General features: G+C 44.8%; 1 protein-coding gene across 1 annotated transcript; it reads right to left on the bottom strand.

The window, feature by feature from the left end:
* Positions 1-3,642: 3,642 nt before the first annotated feature.
* Set (SET nuclear proto-oncogene) lies at positions 3,643-11,023 on the bottom strand. Its single transcript, XM_076845339.2, has 8 exons — positions 10,590-11,023; positions 9,025-9,082; positions 8,211-8,353; positions 7,479-7,582; positions 7,273-7,386; positions 6,576-6,746; positions 6,331-6,477; positions 3,643-5,467 (listed from the first exon to the last, which is right to left on the bottom strand). Exons 1-8 carry the CDS (start codon positions 10,660-10,662, stop codon positions 5,444-5,446), a joined length of 834 nt encoding a protein of 277 aa, XP_076701454.1. The 5' UTR covers positions 10,663-11,023; the 3' UTR covers positions 3,643-5,443.
* Positions 11,024-16,336: the final 5,313 nt, after the last annotated feature.

The following is a 16,336-nucleotide window of genomic DNA, read 5'->3' on the forward strand; positions in this document are numbered from 1 at the left end:
ACGTAAAAATAAATAATAAAGGTATTGTGTCCAACTACAACTAAAAAATAAATATCAATCAATCAATAAAAAGGGCTAGGGGGGGGGTCAGTGGTTATTGCCCCTGGGTTCAGTCCCTGGTACTCCCCCCCACGCACACACACAGTCACTGAGAACATATACAGTAAGCAAAAAGTAAAGTTTCACCCAAATTATGGAAATTACAAGTGAAACAAAACTTCTCTCAGGAGGCTGGGGTTGTGGCTCAGTGATAGAGTGCTTGCCTAACATGTGTGAGGCTGGGTTCAATTCTCAGCACCACATATAAATAAGTAAAGGAAAGGTCCATTGACAACTAAAAGGAAAAAAAAAAAAAAAAAAATCAGCCAGTCACTTTTCCTTTCCTGAAAAGTCCGGAGAAAAGACATTTGCACCTTGAGAAATAGCCACTATCTCAGCAAACTAACTAGTTCCATGAGGTGCTCTGGGAACAGCCTGATGCTGCTGAGTGTGGGAGAACCTGGTTATTGCTACCTGGTCTATAGCTGGCAACTTCTTGGCATCCTGTGCTTGCCAGCCTTTTATGCTGACTTCAATGGAAGGTGCTTCATCAGAGGAGAGAGTGAAATATTGACCCTCACCTGGACTAAGTGCCCTCCAGTGCTTTAATTGAAGGAAAACCACTTGTATTAATTTGGCAAAGGTTCAGCGAGAATGCCTAGGTCTCACAGAGTGACTGACACATTTACACAAAGGAGTTGTGTAAGAAAAGAGTGAGAGAGAGTGAGAAAGAGGGAGAGAGAGAGAATTTTAATATTTATTTTTTAGTATTTGGTGGACACAACATCTTTGTCTGTATGTGGTGCTGAGGATCGAACCCGGGCCGCACGCATGCCAGGCGAGCACGCTACCGCTTGAGCCACATCCCCAGCCCCGCAAAGGAGTTTTTGAGGGCTAAACACTAAGAACCTGACAAGGACCTCGCTGTGGCCCAAGCTGGTCTCAACCTCCTGGATTCAAGGGATCCTCTCACCTGACTTCCAAGTTCTAGAACCATAGTAGCATAGTAGGCTCCTTAAACTGAGAGTAATCCTGAGCTATTATCATTCATCATTTATAAGTAAAAAGCCCCAGTTGACTGTGTCTCATCAAAAAAGAAAAACACAAACCAAACTAGCAAGGTTATTCTCTTTTTGAGTTGCCCAAAGGTACAATCAATTCAGTTAACACTAAAAATAATTATTAGACTTGATATTTATTAGCCACATAACTCTCCACAGGAAGGTGTTCACTTCTCAGCTCCAGGACCATTTATCCATTGTGCACCCAGGAAGCTGAATTAGTTAGTTTGCTGTAAAGTGTTTCCTTCACTGCCTCATAAGGGGAAGGAGTCCAGAGGTAGCAGAATCCATCTAATGTGTCCAGGATGGGAAAACCAATGAGAAATCAAGTCCGGGGCTGCTTAATTCTTTAAGGCTCTCAGCACTGCAGCCCATCTACATTTAGTCTCTGGGTAGATTCTCAGTACACAATGTCACCAACTATTCAAGTTGACATACACAGGCTCCACTTTAAAAGTCCTTGCCACTATTCTTATTCTTTCCTCAGACCTGTTAAAAAGTAAACTTGTAACAGCGATCACATTCTAATGGGAATGGTCATTGCTGGGGTGGCACAGACTCTAGAAAATACATAGTATTCACTCAACTCAGGGCTGAGAATGTGGCTCCTAGGTAGAATACTTCCATTTGAGGCCCACAAAAAAACTTACCCCCCCCCAGTCACTGAGAACATATACAATAAGCAAAAAGTAAAGTCTCACCCAAATTATGGAAATTACAAATGAAACAAAACTTCTCAGGAGTCTTCATTTTGTAACAGAACTGCACTATGGTGACACTTTTAAAGGGTTCATTGCAAAAACCTAGTTACTAAAATGAACCCATATGCACAATTGTTAGGAGTCCTGATACCTACAAGACCCCCAATATCCATATAATACAAATTTCTTTTAGAAACACATAGGTGGATTGAATGCAAAGTAACATTGTCAGCCAAACATAGCATCCATGTACTTTGTGGATCATTTAAACTGCATGTTAGCTGAACATGGTGGTACACACTTGTAATCCCAGCAAATCAGGAAGCAGAGGCAGAAGAATCTCAATTTGATGTCACCCTGGAGGAATTTGCAAGACACTGTCTCAAACAAACAAAAAACAGTAGGGGAGAGTGCCTCTGGATTAAATCCCTAATATTGAAGGTGAAGAAAGCTTATTATGGAGGGAGGTCAGGGAACAGTTACATTGGAGAAAGTCATCTTTAACTTCAGGAATGGTCTTAAACAGCATTCCTTAAGGTTTTTAAACTGTTTATACCTTGCAAGCTAGTGTCCTCTATCCCAATTCATGCAGTTAAATCCCGGTCCTAAGCAAAGTATGGCACAGGTTTGAAAATATACAATACCCTCCAAAGGTGGAAACTACTAAATCAGGCCACTTGTTCTTTCTCCTTGAGCAAGAGAGTACTTTGAGATATATCTAATCCTTTCCCATACACACTAGAATCCCTCTTATAACAGGACACAGGCACAATGGATATTCCAGGAATGTTCAGGCACCAAAGATTACCATTTTGCTTCCCCACAGCTTAGTATTCTTGCAAAATTTGTATAGACAGAGGGAATATCTAGAGAATTAACAATAATGGCAGGGGGTAGGGGGGACTATTACTTTAAAGGGACCCCAACTTTTGATATATACCCCCCAAAATAAAGGAACATTATGTTATAGCTGGGCACAATGCCCCCAGTACCAGTTATTCAGGAGGCTGAGGCAGAACTGCTTGGGCACAGTAATAAGGCTGTCCTGGGAACAGAAGATTCCTCATAAATATAAATTGGCTGGGTGTGGTAGTCACACCTGCAATCCCAGCAACTCCAGGAGACTGAACCAGGAGGATCACAAGCATAAGGCTAGTCTCTGTAACTTGGCAAGAGCCCAACTCAAAACTCAATGGTAAAATACCCCTGGGTTCAATCTCCACTATTGGGGGTGAAGGTGTGGGGCAGCAAATATACATATGTATTAAAAATAAACAAAACTAGAATCTCACACGTACATAAAACCAGTTGTGTGGCAAGTGACAACTTTCATGAAACACTATCAGAGGCTGAAATATTTATAAATTACTAAATTTCTGAATCAATGCTAAGACTGCAACATAAAAAAATACCCGATTTCTGGGGCAAGGGTTGTGGCTCAACTGTAGAGCACTTGCCTTGCATGTGAGGCACTGGGTTCAATCCTCAGTACCACATAAAAACAAATAAAGGTATTGTGTCTGTCTACAACTATAAAAAAAATACCCAATTATGATGTGAATACATTTTTATGAGGCAGGCACAAATTTTACAATTCAGCTACTTAGGAAGCTGAGGCAGTAAGACCAGTTCAATACCAGCCCAGGTAAAACCCAATTTACCCCCCACCCCCCAAAAATTATAAATTCTGTGCCAACCAGCTCAATCCTTTGTTACCTATGGAATAATTCCTACTAAACTATTTGAGCAGCCCCCCCTCCTTCCCCAGTCACTAATACATTATCCAATCCAAAGAAAGTAACGTTTTTCTACAAAACAAGGAGAATGATCCCAGTCCAAAAAAAATCTTTATGTTCCTTTATTGGAGCAAGATTTCCTGACCGGTATACAGTGATGTATTTACTAAACAGAGACCTGTGCAGAAATTACACACTATCCATCTAGACAGGTTTTGGTTACACTTTGCCTATTGATGGAATAGTTCCATATATAAAGTTTTATACAACAAAAAGCTTTGAATTTGACCAGGCTGTCCATTAATTCACGTTTGAAAAAGTGGCATTTAATTTCAGCTATATTTTACAGCATTAAAAAGCTTATGCATTAGGTAGCTTTTCAAAATGCTACTCTCTGCACAGCAGCACTGAGCAGACAGAGCAGAGTCCATCATCCCACCCAGATCCACACATTGGCGTTGGAGAGATTTATGCCAGATACCAGGGACTTAAGAGAGACAAAAAGTTCTTCCTGACAACCAGCACGGACTTCTTACTCTGAGAGCCCATCTTCTTGGCCACACTTTATAGAGCCAATGAAGACATGCCAGCAACTGTCCCACGAACAACTTGACATTAGAGCACCAGGTCTGTTTGATGGTGGCAGCAAAGCACTACTATATCCAGGTAATTGAAGACCTACTTTAAAAACTGCCAATTTGAGATAAAAATCAAGGGTATCACTCATAACTCAGTTTTGAGTTTCTACTATCCCAAATGACATGTTCAGAAACCAATAACAAATTGTACCCATGTTTCCCAACTACGGAGACATTAAGACATTGATTCAAATCCCTTTAGTCAATCCACATTGCCCTGAGGTCATCCTGCAAAGTGCGTATCAAAATATACGAAGTTAGGGTGACAAAGTTTGACGATGATGTTATTATACAAGTCAAACTTGGAAGGTCATATTAAAAGTATATCTATTCTGAGAGAAAAGCATCAAATCCTTTGTGTACACATTTAGTTTTATTGTAACAAAGCAACTTGTACACTTTTAACGTTTAAAACTGAGCATCATCTTTCCTTTCCAGTGAAAACAAAAAAGAAAATTTAAAAATAAACAAACAAAATTACAATAGAGAATGTCAATTCCAAATAAAATCCTACAGGTTCTGCTGATTCTCCCATTGAGTGGCAGGGCTCAAGTCATCATTAGGAGAGAATTTTATTTTAAAAGTGTCATCTTAAACTGCAAGGATGTCCGTTAAACATCACAATTAAACATGCCAAAGGAGAAGCCATGTTGTCAAAATGCCCACTTAACCCACCCAAACATCTCAAACCCACCCTTTGCTGACCTTCTATAACCCCATTTTTTTAAGTTTTTTTTTTCTTTTTTTAAACAAGAAAAAGTAGACAGATACATGTTGGTAAATGCTAACTGTCCATATTCACATAGAGACACAGTGTAATCTCTGAGCCCAATATACAGAGAAAGGAGGAAAAAAGCTAGAATTCTATGCACTACTACACAGGGGCCTAGCACCCTCCAGCTTCCAGCAGAGTGAAGGGAGCAGAAGGTTTTTCTTTTTTCCCACAGAGCACGGTGGTGTTGATTCCATACAGTTTTTTGTTTTTTGAGACAGGAAGGGATAAAAATGAATTTAGAACAGAAGGGTGTAGAGATTCTTTTCCCATTGAACTCTGCTCAAGGTATTTCCCCCCAAAATAAGTTGAGAAGCATGGTTTGAGAAAAGAGACCTCAAGAACAGGGCGAATGAGCACAAAGGGATGGGGAGGAGGGGGGAAAAAAAGACTGCAACTTGCTCCCAGGGACTGAATTAAAAAAACAAAAAACAAAAGAAAAAAAAACAAAAAACAAAAGAATAAAAGAAAAAGGTTGGAATCCATCAGTGTTCAATTAGTCGTCTTCTCCTTCATCCTCCTGAAAGAAAAAGTGGGCAGTTAACTTAAGGGCTACTTCTGAGTGCACTAACTTTCCACTGGATCACATGGAACAAGAGGGCAATATACTCTGGGTACCATCTAATTTTCTGAAACTGTATTATTAATCTGCATTAAATCAAGGTTGAAAGATCCAGAGACATTGTTCCAGAAAAATAACTTCAAAGTAAAAAACAAATCACCGTGTACAGTTCAGACCAAACAATCTAAACACAACCCATCTACCCCAATTTAACCATTTAAAAATTCTTTAGTTACCCTCATGATGTACCTTAGTAGAACCCTTGTCTAGCATGCAAATTCTATCTCTAGCACCAATTAAGCAAGGAATGGGGGATTCTATACTTTGTCTAAAACACACACACACACACACAAAAAAAAAACAAACCCATATCGCTTCATTAAGTACTGGCTAAGAGGAAAAGACAGACTTTTGTGGTCAGAAAACCAGACCTAGTTAAACCATTAATATGAGCTTAGCAAACATTTCCAGTTTGCCGAGTACAGTGGCACATGCCTATAATCCCAGTGACTTGGTAGGCCATGGTAAGAGGATCACCAAGTCAAAGCAAGTCCCTGTCTCAAAGTAAAAAATATGAAGAGCAAATGATGTGGCTCAGTAGTTAATTAAGCACCTCTGGGATATTAGCACCAAAGAAAAAAAAAAAACACCACCACATTTACCACATTTCTAGTTCTTAGACAATGCAATAATAGCTCATCTTCCCCCAAATCCTCCCACTTAGTGTCAGGTCAGTTCTATTATTCTATATATAAAACCCCACCCCATATGGTGAAACCTTTGTACATTATCTTTTGGGGTTTAGCCAAACTTTATTTTACCTCTCCTTCCTCCCCTTCATCATCATCTTCATCTTCTTCACCTTCATCCTCATCCCCTTCTTCATCAATATCTTCCAATCCTTCTTCTTCTTCATCATCATCATCATCTTCTTCTCCTTCCCCTTCTTCATCATCCATATCAGGAACCTTAAAAAAAGAAAAAAAAAGAGTCGAGAACTCATTTTTTCCATAATTGAGACAAGTACTCTTTGTGTTAATTTACCCAACAGTACTTGTCAACTCACCAAATAGTACTGCAATGGATTTGGCCAAATATCATCTTTGATGACCTCTCCTAACTCATCTGCACCTGCATCAGAATGGTCAGTAAACCAGGTAAAGAAGCTCTCTGGTTCTTCATGCTGCCTCTTCCTGCTGGCTTTATTCTGCGTTTGACTTGAACGTTTCGTCAAATCCTAAAATGAAAACAGAAAAAACTTTTGGTGCTATTTCTCTACTACACCTAAACTCCATACAATTGGGAGGAAAAAAAAAAAACCTTCCCCAAAACAGAACACCACAAATATCAGTTCAGTATAAATACTACTATTGTCTAAAAGCAATTAACTATAAAATATACAGTGGGCAGAGACGAAGTTGCACAAGATTGCTTTCTCAGATGAAATATCAACTACACTTAGTTTTTTCATAAAAAATCAGTCCCACTTTCACTACCCTCAATAATACAGTATAAAATCTTTCAAATTACAAATTATAGTTAACTTACAAATGGATTTTGAGAAATGTCATGTCATTTGAAAAGCTCAATCACCAACACAAGGCAAAAAAGTTAACTTATAACCTCTAAAGAGACATATAAGCATTGTATTTGGCTTCAACACATTGAAATTTTTTATATTTTAAGAAAAGCACTAGGTTAAGTGGATTTACAAAACAAAGTAAACAAATGTTATTTTTGTCCATTAATTCCTTAAAGCATACCTTTCCAGATTTCCATTTGATTTCAGTGGACTTTGAAGATGGATCACCACTCTCATTCAGATGAAATTCTTTGGAGAGAACTTTATTTTCGAAGTAAGGATTTTCATCAAAATACTGCAATGAAGGATTGAGAAATCAATAAACAGGTGTTCTCAATAAAGCTCAAATTAATTTCCATGGTGGCAAACAAGATTGTGCATACTTACAAAATCTATTCTGTAACCTGATTTGATATCTTCAAATTCTGTCACTTCAACTCTGGTCAAATAATGCAGCGCCTCTTCATCTTCCTCCCCAAGCAGTGCGGACACTAGACCAGCAAATTATAGGCCAGTTAAAGTTTAAAGAGGCTAACATTAATAATATCTAATTGATCCCTTTTAATAATATCTAATTGATCCCTTTTAAGCTTTCCCACCTTAATGAGCATTTTTAAACTTATTTTTTAGTTTTAGATGGGCATATATCTTTATTTTATTTGTATGTGGTGCTGAGGATTAAGCCCAGTGCCTCATGCATGCTAGATGAACACTCTACCACTAAGCCACAATTTCAGCCCCTTAATGAGCATTTAAAAAAAAATTTCATTGTTGTAGATGGACACAATACCTTTATTTTATTTATTTACTTTTATATGGTGTTGAAGATCCAACCCAGTGCCTCGAAAGTGCTAGGCAAGAGGTCTACCATTGAGCTATAGCCCCATCCCCTAATGAGCTTTTTTTTAATTTCATAAACCTATTAAGAGAAAGCCAAAATGTTCAGTGCCAGTGAGGTCCCTACCTTTCATCAAGTAATAAACTGAGTTCTAAGAGTATAGTCTATTTTAAATAGACATCTCCATTCACTGGATTTCACTCTGCTCATGCACTAAGTATCTTCTACTCTAATAAGCTAACATCCTATATTATCTTAATAGTGCTCTACCCAAAACATACCTTGTGGGTGGTTGACAAATGTTGTTACCCAAAAATTTGGGATTTTGGCGATCAATTCTGACCTCTTCTGAAAAAATGGTTGGCGGAGTTTGTTATATTTCTGTTCTACTTTCAATATCTCCTCACTGGCTTGTTCATTAAGTCTGAAGTAAATGAAAAGACATATTGACAATGATGGTTATTTCAATACAAAAACGTGGAAGACTACAGAATGTATATTTATTCTTATTTGCCCTAGGACTGCACAAAATACCCACTTTCAATAATCAAATCATAATAGTTTTTTACTCTAGACTAAAACTGAGATAGCAATTTTATCAACAATAAGGAACAATTCTTACAATTCTCAAACTCCACATTCTGGTAACGTTGTATACTTAATTCATTTACTATTTCCAGGCAAACTCCAAGTTTACTTCCCTAAAGCAGAATTTCTAAATAAAACTACTAATTGAGTAACAAAGTTGCAAGGCAAGTTAGAGCAACACTGATGCCATAATGCTAAACTATCTGAAGACAAATCACTACACTACCATTCATGCATGTTCCTGACAAATCGATTTACTACACTACCATTTGGACAATTTGTAGCCTTTAAAAGCAAAACTAATCATTACAGGGTCAAACTATTTTCATCAAAACCTTTTTGTGATTTGTACAAATATTTCATGGAAAAATAACATGAATCTACATAGTATTTCCAACCAAGACATAATGAGCTCCCTTTCACTGGAGAATATAGATTTAGCTGACCAGAGTTTCAATGATTACCAGGAAATTAAAGGTGCTTCAGAAAACTTAAGAAAAACTTTACCTGTCTATTTCATTTTGTACTTCATCGATATGTTCAATTGCTTCTTGTTGTTCTTTTTCTGCAAAACAAAAAAAGGAGCATAAGACAAACTAGTTCTCCTGACATTAAGAAAGCCTATGATGATAGGCAAACTGACAGAGAAGCTGTTTTTTAAAAAGTGCCTACAAGGCATGCTCTCCACGTGTTCATGCATGTAGTTGACAAAGTCACTTTTACATTAAGAGACCATTCACAAATCATGGTCTCTGCTAGGCTACTCAAATAAATAAGTAAATAATATATAAATATATAAACGTTTTGCTGTAGTGCTTTAAGAGTTCCCTCACAAGACCAGAATCCAACTTTCAAGTTATGAATGCTGAAGAACAGTCTTCCTCAGAAATTTCTGGTGTTTATTACTTAGCATAGCTGCTAACTAGTATATGAAACTAATCCCTGTCAATATAAATTGGGACACTACAATGTATCAATCCAACCAATACTTTTTGCAGATTCTGCTCGGTACCCATTACAACCAAGACATCAAGACATCAAGACACACCGATAAAGGCAAGAACTCAGAACTACCCCACAGTCTTTAAACACTGGACTCTGCCTTCTTAGAACATGAACCCCAGGATTCGAATCTGACCTTCCTCACGCCTCCAACCCAATTCAGGTTGGACCGGTGTCACACACGGTGCCACACGATTGTGAGTACACTTACTGGGACTAAGTATGAGTTCAGAGAATTATGAGGTGCAGGAGGGAGAGAACGAAAAGGGGGTGTGCTCCTAGTAGGTGCCCTTTTGTCCGGGAAAGACTGCGAACCCTGCAAAGCTAAGTGGGCGTGAAGGGGCCTGATCCCGCGGCTCATTTCCGGTAACCATCCCAGGAACGGTGGACCCCTGCCGGGAGAGCCTTCCCCAAGGAGGCTGGGCGTCCCGAAGACCCGCTGAAGACCCTGCCCGCGCTGGCCGCCGCGCCGGGCTTCTGTGCACGCCGGCGCCACGGGGTGGCCTCCCCACGTGGGGAGAGAGCCCGGGCGGGTTAGAGCATCCTCCCGCCGGCCCAGGCCCGGCGCGCGGCCCGCCGCGTGCTCCCGAGCCCCCACCCCGCCCCAGATCGCGGCTCAGGGTAGCCGGGGCCGGCCCCGGGTGGGGGCGCCGGGGGCGCCGCCGGGGGCCGCGCGGGAAGGGCAGCGGCGCGGAAGGCCGAGCGCGGGGCCGCGTCCGGCCGCACCATGTGGCGGCGGCGGCGGCGGCGGCGGCTGATGGGAGCGAGGCATCATGGCGGAGCACAATAAAGAGAGGCTTCTCGGGAGGGAGGGAGGGGGAGGAGAGCGAGGGAGGGGGGAGAAGGGGGGGTCTCCTCCGCCCGCGCCGAGCAGGCCGCAGCGCCCCCGCCTCGCAGCGCCGCCCGCCGCCGCGGCGCCACCCAGGCCCCCGGCCCCGCCGCGCACAAAAAAGGGCGCCGAACCCACGGCCCCCGCCCGGCGCGCGCCCCCCGCGCCCCGCCAGCGCCCGCGGCCCGGGCGGGCGGCGAAGATGGCGGCGCGGCCGGCCCCCGCCTCGCTCGCTCCTCACCTGAGGTCTCGTCGGCCCCGTCGTGGTTGGAGTTGAGCTCCTTTTTACTGACTTTGGCCGCCGGCGCCGACATGGTGCTGCTCCGCGGTCGGGGGGGGAGCGGGGAGGGGGAGAGAAGGGAAGGCGAAGGGGGCGGGCAGGCGGCTTCCCCTCACGCCACACGCGCGGGCGCCCGCTCGGTCCGGCCGCCTCCTCCCGGCGCTCGCTCGCTCGCCCTCCCCCTCGCTCGCTCGCGCTGCCCTCGCGGCCTGACGACGAGGGAGGGGCGGGGGCGGCGTGCCGGGCCCCGGCCGGGGCTCCTGCTTGCGGAGGGGAGGCGGCAGCGGATGGCTAGGCTCCCTTACTGACGCTCCGCGCTCCGGCTCGCTGCTCGCTCTCCCCGAGCCGCCTCCTCCTCCACCTCCTCCTCACGGCGAGGGGCGGGTGGCAGAGCGCAGGCGCGCCAGGCTCGCGCGCACGCCCCGCCCCCGACCGGAGAAGCTCGCGCCGCCGCGCCATTGGCTGGGGCGCCGGGGCTAGAGGGCGGGGCCGCGTCGAGGAGACACAGGGCCTGGCGAAGAGGCGGGAGGAAGGAACGCCGCGACGTACGGGCCTGCCCCCCGCGCCGCGTTCCCCTCCCCCTCTTTCCCCTTCTCCAGCCCGACCCGGGACATTTGCGCGCGACGGGCGCGCGGCGGCCCGAGGGGCGGGGCCTCGCCGTTCTGCGCGTCCCCTCACGGCCCGCGCGTCACGTGGTGGCGGAGCGGCTTCCCTTCCCGCGGGGTGGCGCGGCGGCTGAGGCGGGCGTTCGCAGACCCCGAAAGTCCAGGCCTTGTAGTAGCCTGGCTTCACATCCGGGGCTGGAAATCACCCGCCCCGGGTTATGCACTCTAGGACATGGCTGGGGCATCTGGGCGCCTCTTCGTGGGAGAAGGCGACACCTGCATCCGGTTTTCCAGATAGGGAAGCTGCAGTCCAGACTCAGTTTGGAAAAGCCTGAAGCTGTGCAGTCCACTCCCAGGGTCATTTCTGGGTGTCAGTCCAGGATTGCCCAGGAGGCTGTATGGCCTTGGGCAAGTAAAGTCACCTTCCCTTTAGGACCCGTTTCTGTTATGAAATTATAAATGTTGTCTGCTGTCATACTTAAGCAGGACCACACTATTGTGGAAGCCCTCTTAAGGCAAAGAGGTACCACACCAACAGGTCCTTTGGACCCATCTGGCTGCCTAGTGCTACCAAGAAACCATACCCCAAGTACCTGTTCCTCTCTCATGGAGTGTACCATCCGCTCTAGGAGTTGTGTTAGTTCCCTTGCACATTAAGGATGTGATGGGCCAACAAGACCTGCTTTTAAAGCAGAGCCACGAACTACCAAGTAGAGCAGAGGCATTCCTGTTAAAACAGTGCTGTCCCACAGTGACAGATCCCCAGCTCTGCTCTCACTTCAGGGCCTCAACACATGGACCTGGAAAAGCCTGAAATCTCTCCTTGGGTGTTTGTAACCAGAATTTGGGACTAGGTTGTTTGCCTTCCAGCACTTTTGTTATGGGCTCTTAAAGCTCAAGCACTGAATTTAATGTTCAAGTTAGTCCATGGTGGGTGATCAATAAATATTTAGAGTGGCATACAGTCCATGTGGTTAGAGAATACAAAGGTCTTCCTGAAACTCTCATCCAAACCTAGAAATTCATGGTATCTTTCCCTCTAAACCTTGTTTTCAATTGAGTCCGGCTCCACTCTATTGCAAATTGACAACTCTCTTTGACGTTTGAGGGTTTTCTGAGCCTGGTAGGTTGGCACAAGCCTGGGATTACCCAGCCATTCCTGATTGAGGCAGGAGGATCACAAATTTGAGGCCATGGGCTGGGGATGTGGCTCAAGCGGTAGCGCGCTCGACTGGCGTGCGTGCGGCCCGGGTTGGATCCTCAACACCACATACAAAGATGTTGTGTCCGCCGAAGACTAAAAAAAATAAATAAATATTTTAAAAAAATTCTCTCTCTAAAAAAAAATAAATAAATAAATAAAATATTTTTAAAAAATTGAGGCCAACCTCAGCAATTTAGGGAGGCCCTCAATTAAAAAAAAAAAAAAAAAAAAGGATAGGGATGTAACTCGGTGGCAAAGCACCCCTGGGTTCAGTCCCTGGTACCACAAACTAAAGGGAGAATTATTAGCACCAAGGACAAATTGGTAAATGTCTAACAACCAGCTCCCATGGGAAAAGATAAAACAAACAGTAACCCCCCCTAATTTATAGCACTTGTTCATTTCAGTGATGTAAATGGCTTCACCATGGCCAATTTCAGCCAGTGACATCAATGTCACTGAGTTTCAAAAAAATTCTATGACTTGTGGGCAGGTCCTGCTCTGCCACATCACTTGGGCATATACCAAGGACCACAGACTGTGATAATTACATGCACTTTTCACTTAATCCTCAGAAAATACAAGATACATTTTAATGTTCACATTTCACAGATAAAACGTTTTCCCCCCTTTTTTGTGGTGCTGGAAGGAACCCAGGGCCCCATGCATGTGGGGCAATCACTCTATCACTAAGCTATTTCTCTAGTCCCAAATGAACTTTGACACAAGTGGCAAAACCAAAATTTTAAACCAAGTTTACAGACTACAAAGCCCTTGCTCTAAAACTGTTTGTCTACCTGCCTTCCTTTCTCTCTCCCTCTCTCTTTTTTCCAGTACTGAGGATTGAACCCAGAGGGACTCTTACCACCGAGCTACATCCCGCCCTTTTTATTTTGAGACAGGGTGTTCCCAAGTGCCCAGGCTGGCCTTGAACATGCAATCATACTACCTCAGCTTTCCAAGTCACTGGGATTACAGACATGCACCATCAGGCCTGGCCCTCAGTTTGCTTGTTTGTTTTAATATTTTTTTTTAAGTTGTAGATGGACATAATACCTTTATTTTTATGTGGTGCTGCAAGGTGAGTACTCTTACCACTGAGCCACAAACCCAGCCCCTCAGTTTTGTTATTTGTTTTCTTTATAACTTCATCTTATTTATTTTTTATATGATACTGAGGACTGAACCCAGTGCCTCACACATGCTAGGTAGGCAAGTGCTCTAGTACTGAGCTACAACCCCAGCCCCCCTCAGTTTTTTTTTAACGTGACCTACAATAAGATGTACATTTGACATCATGACCTGGTACACACCTACACAAAAGATGATATGACTCTAATTTTTTTTTTTTTCCCCAGATGCAAGACTGCATGTCTTACTCATGGGCCAGTTTTGAGCTGAAATTGGTCTGGATAACACTGCTGTTATTTTCATCTACAAAGCCTCTCTAGGGGTTAGTACCAGTGACCCACAGCATCTCCAAGCTCCTGATTCACCTGTTTCCCAAGCATCCTCATGGGGCCCAGGGAACCTTGCAGTGCCTTCAGATTGGGAAATGGGCTTGGAGGCTCCTTTCCCACCCTCCCAATAGGGCCTGGAGCCATCCTCTTCCTGACCTTTCCCACAACACTTCTCAAACTGAATGCAAGGAGCACACTAGGAAGTGGAAGAGAAAGAGAAAGCAAAAGGGCAAAGAGTTTCAGTAAACAAGGGAGGAGCAAGGCCCAGCCAGAGATAACTCAGCACTCCCAGCACCATGGTCTCTCCCCTTCTCCAACACCAGCAGCTCTGCATTCTCTCCTTGGCCTCTCACCTCACTCTCAGTATTCCTCCCTCCGCCTCCCTTCCCAGCTCCTTTGAAGAGGAGTGGACAGCACAGCCAGTATGACTGGAACACAGAGATGCTGGCTGGGAAATCTTAGCTAGGATGGCCTTGAACGCCACCCCCCACATTTCTGTGCTTTTTCTGATCTGTATAATAAGGATATCAACACATGCCGCTGTCATAAGGACTGACCAGGTGGAGGAGTGCTCTGCACAGTGCCTGGCAAGTCACCAGTGCACACTGAGTGGTACAACCTCGGAGGGACTGTGGTTGCACCCTCCATCCCTCTGTTCTTGTTTTTAATCCCAGAAACTAATGGAAGGAAACCAGGAAAACTCACCTACATTTTTCTGCTCACAGTGGGAAGGAATTTCCTCCCATCTCAAGAGGATAGGTTGAGCACCAGCCGCGGTCTTAAATGATTTACTTAGGTATATGTCTCAGCAAGCATGAGAAGTAAGAACCACTGAATCCATTTTCCCAAAAGGGAGTAAGCACAGATTAGGTCACCCACCTAACAAGACAGGTTTCACACCCTGTCAGTACCACACCAGGGCATCAGTTAACAGGAGGCCTCTGCATCACCCATTTGAAAGGCCAGGCACTGAGACTCAGTAAAGTCAATCAACAAGCCCATGGGAGTACTAAGATGAGGACTCCACATCCAGTGCTCCTTCCACAAGTAGAGTTAACCCTCAGCCAAATTGATGTCTGCTTTCCTGCCGTGGACCTGTGCAGACCCAACCACAGAAAGCCTGCTACATATCCATTCTTATATAAGAAAAACTAAGCAGTAGAAGAGTCAACTCTGTGTTCAAGTTCTGTGTCTGAGAAATGCAACTCTCACCTCAGAGTTAAACCAGCTAGTGAGTGGGGAGCGGGCATAAAACAACATAATGATGCAGGGCCAGGATGGGGTGATTCTAGGTGCTGCCATGGCAAAGAGACTCCTGATGCAAAGAGGCTGAGACTGAGAGGACACTGCCTGCAAGAATTGACTTTGGGTTTTCCCAGAGCTGAGAGCTGGCCCCTTGTGGGGGTTTGCAAAGGTAAGAGAGTGATCCTGGAAGGGGGACCATAGACACCCAGGCCCAAAGGTGAGGAAATGGAGCCCCTGGAAGCGAGGAAAAGCTAAGGGTGCTGGAGTGAGGCCTCCAGTGGTGTCAGGAGCATAAACCTGGAGTGATGGGCAGGGACTTGGAAGTCTTAGTCCATACCTGAAGGGCAACTGGAAGTTAAGCCAGGAGTTGGTCACATGACTGGCCTTGCTAGGGCAGGATGGGAGAACAGGAAGCTGGGAGCAAAAGAGGAGGCTGAGGCAGGAGGATTGAGAGTTCAAAGCCAGCCTCAGCAAAAGTGAGGCGCTAAGCAACTCAGTGAGACCCTGTCTCTAAAAAATATACAAAATAGGGCTGAGGATGTGGCTCAGTCGTCCAGAGTCCCCCTGAGTTCAATCCCCAGTAAAAAATAAAAAGAGGAGGTGGCAGTAATTCAGGCGAGAGTTGTGGGCCAGCGTCAGCAGCAAGAAACAGAGGTGGACGGATTCAAAAAGGATGGAAGAGGTTTGACCACCAGTGCTGGGGAATCTGGCTGGGTGTGCAGTGGTGGAGGAGAGGCCTCAGCCTGGCTGGTGGTGGAGCCCTAGAGAAGGGAGTTGAGAAGCTGGAGAGACTAGTTCAGCATTTGTGCTGAGCTCAGGGCAGAGATGAGCTCCTTGGTGCTCCTGCGTCCCAATTCTGTGCCTTCTGCTTCACATCAACCTAATCTACCTACCCCTTATTAAAACCCTTCAGGGGAGTTTGGGGTCACACCTCAAGGAGAATTGAAGAGGGAAAAAAATTCACAGTCAATTCTTGCAAATCTCTTAAATCTCCAATAAAATGTAGTTTAGGGACTTACCTCCCTTCAGCAAACCCAGAGAGGCCGATGAATTCGCCTGCTCAGGGGTGGCAGGCAGTTTGGGTTTTTTTGTTTGAGACTGGAGCGAAGATTGGCGTTTGGGGGCCATCCTGTGAGGGAAGTCAAGGAGCAGACCCACAGGTCTCACAGCTCACCAGGGAGAAGTGCAGAGAAC

This window comes from Callospermophilus lateralis, chromosome 2 (genome assembly GCF_048772815.1).
Source record: "Callospermophilus lateralis isolate mCalLat2 chromosome 2, mCalLat2.hap1, whole genome shotgun sequence".
Lineage (NCBI taxonomy): Eukaryota > Metazoa > Chordata > Mammalia > Rodentia > Sciuridae > Callospermophilus > Callospermophilus lateralis.

Excerpts from the sequence above, each read along its gene's own strand:
- Set (XM_076845339.2), bottom strand. The coding sequence starts at position 10,662 with ATGTCGGCGCCGGCGGCCAAAGTCAGTAAAAAGGAGCTCAACTCCAAC. Across the intron at positions 8,354-9,024 it reads GTACAAAATGAAATAGACAG|ACTTAATGAACAAGCCAGTG; the intron begins GTAAAGTTTTTC and ends CATTTACTTCAG. Across the intron at positions 6,478-6,575 it reads ATCCATTGCAGTACTATTTG|GTTCCTGATATGGATGATGA; the intron begins GTGAGTTGACAA and ends TCTTTTTTTAAG.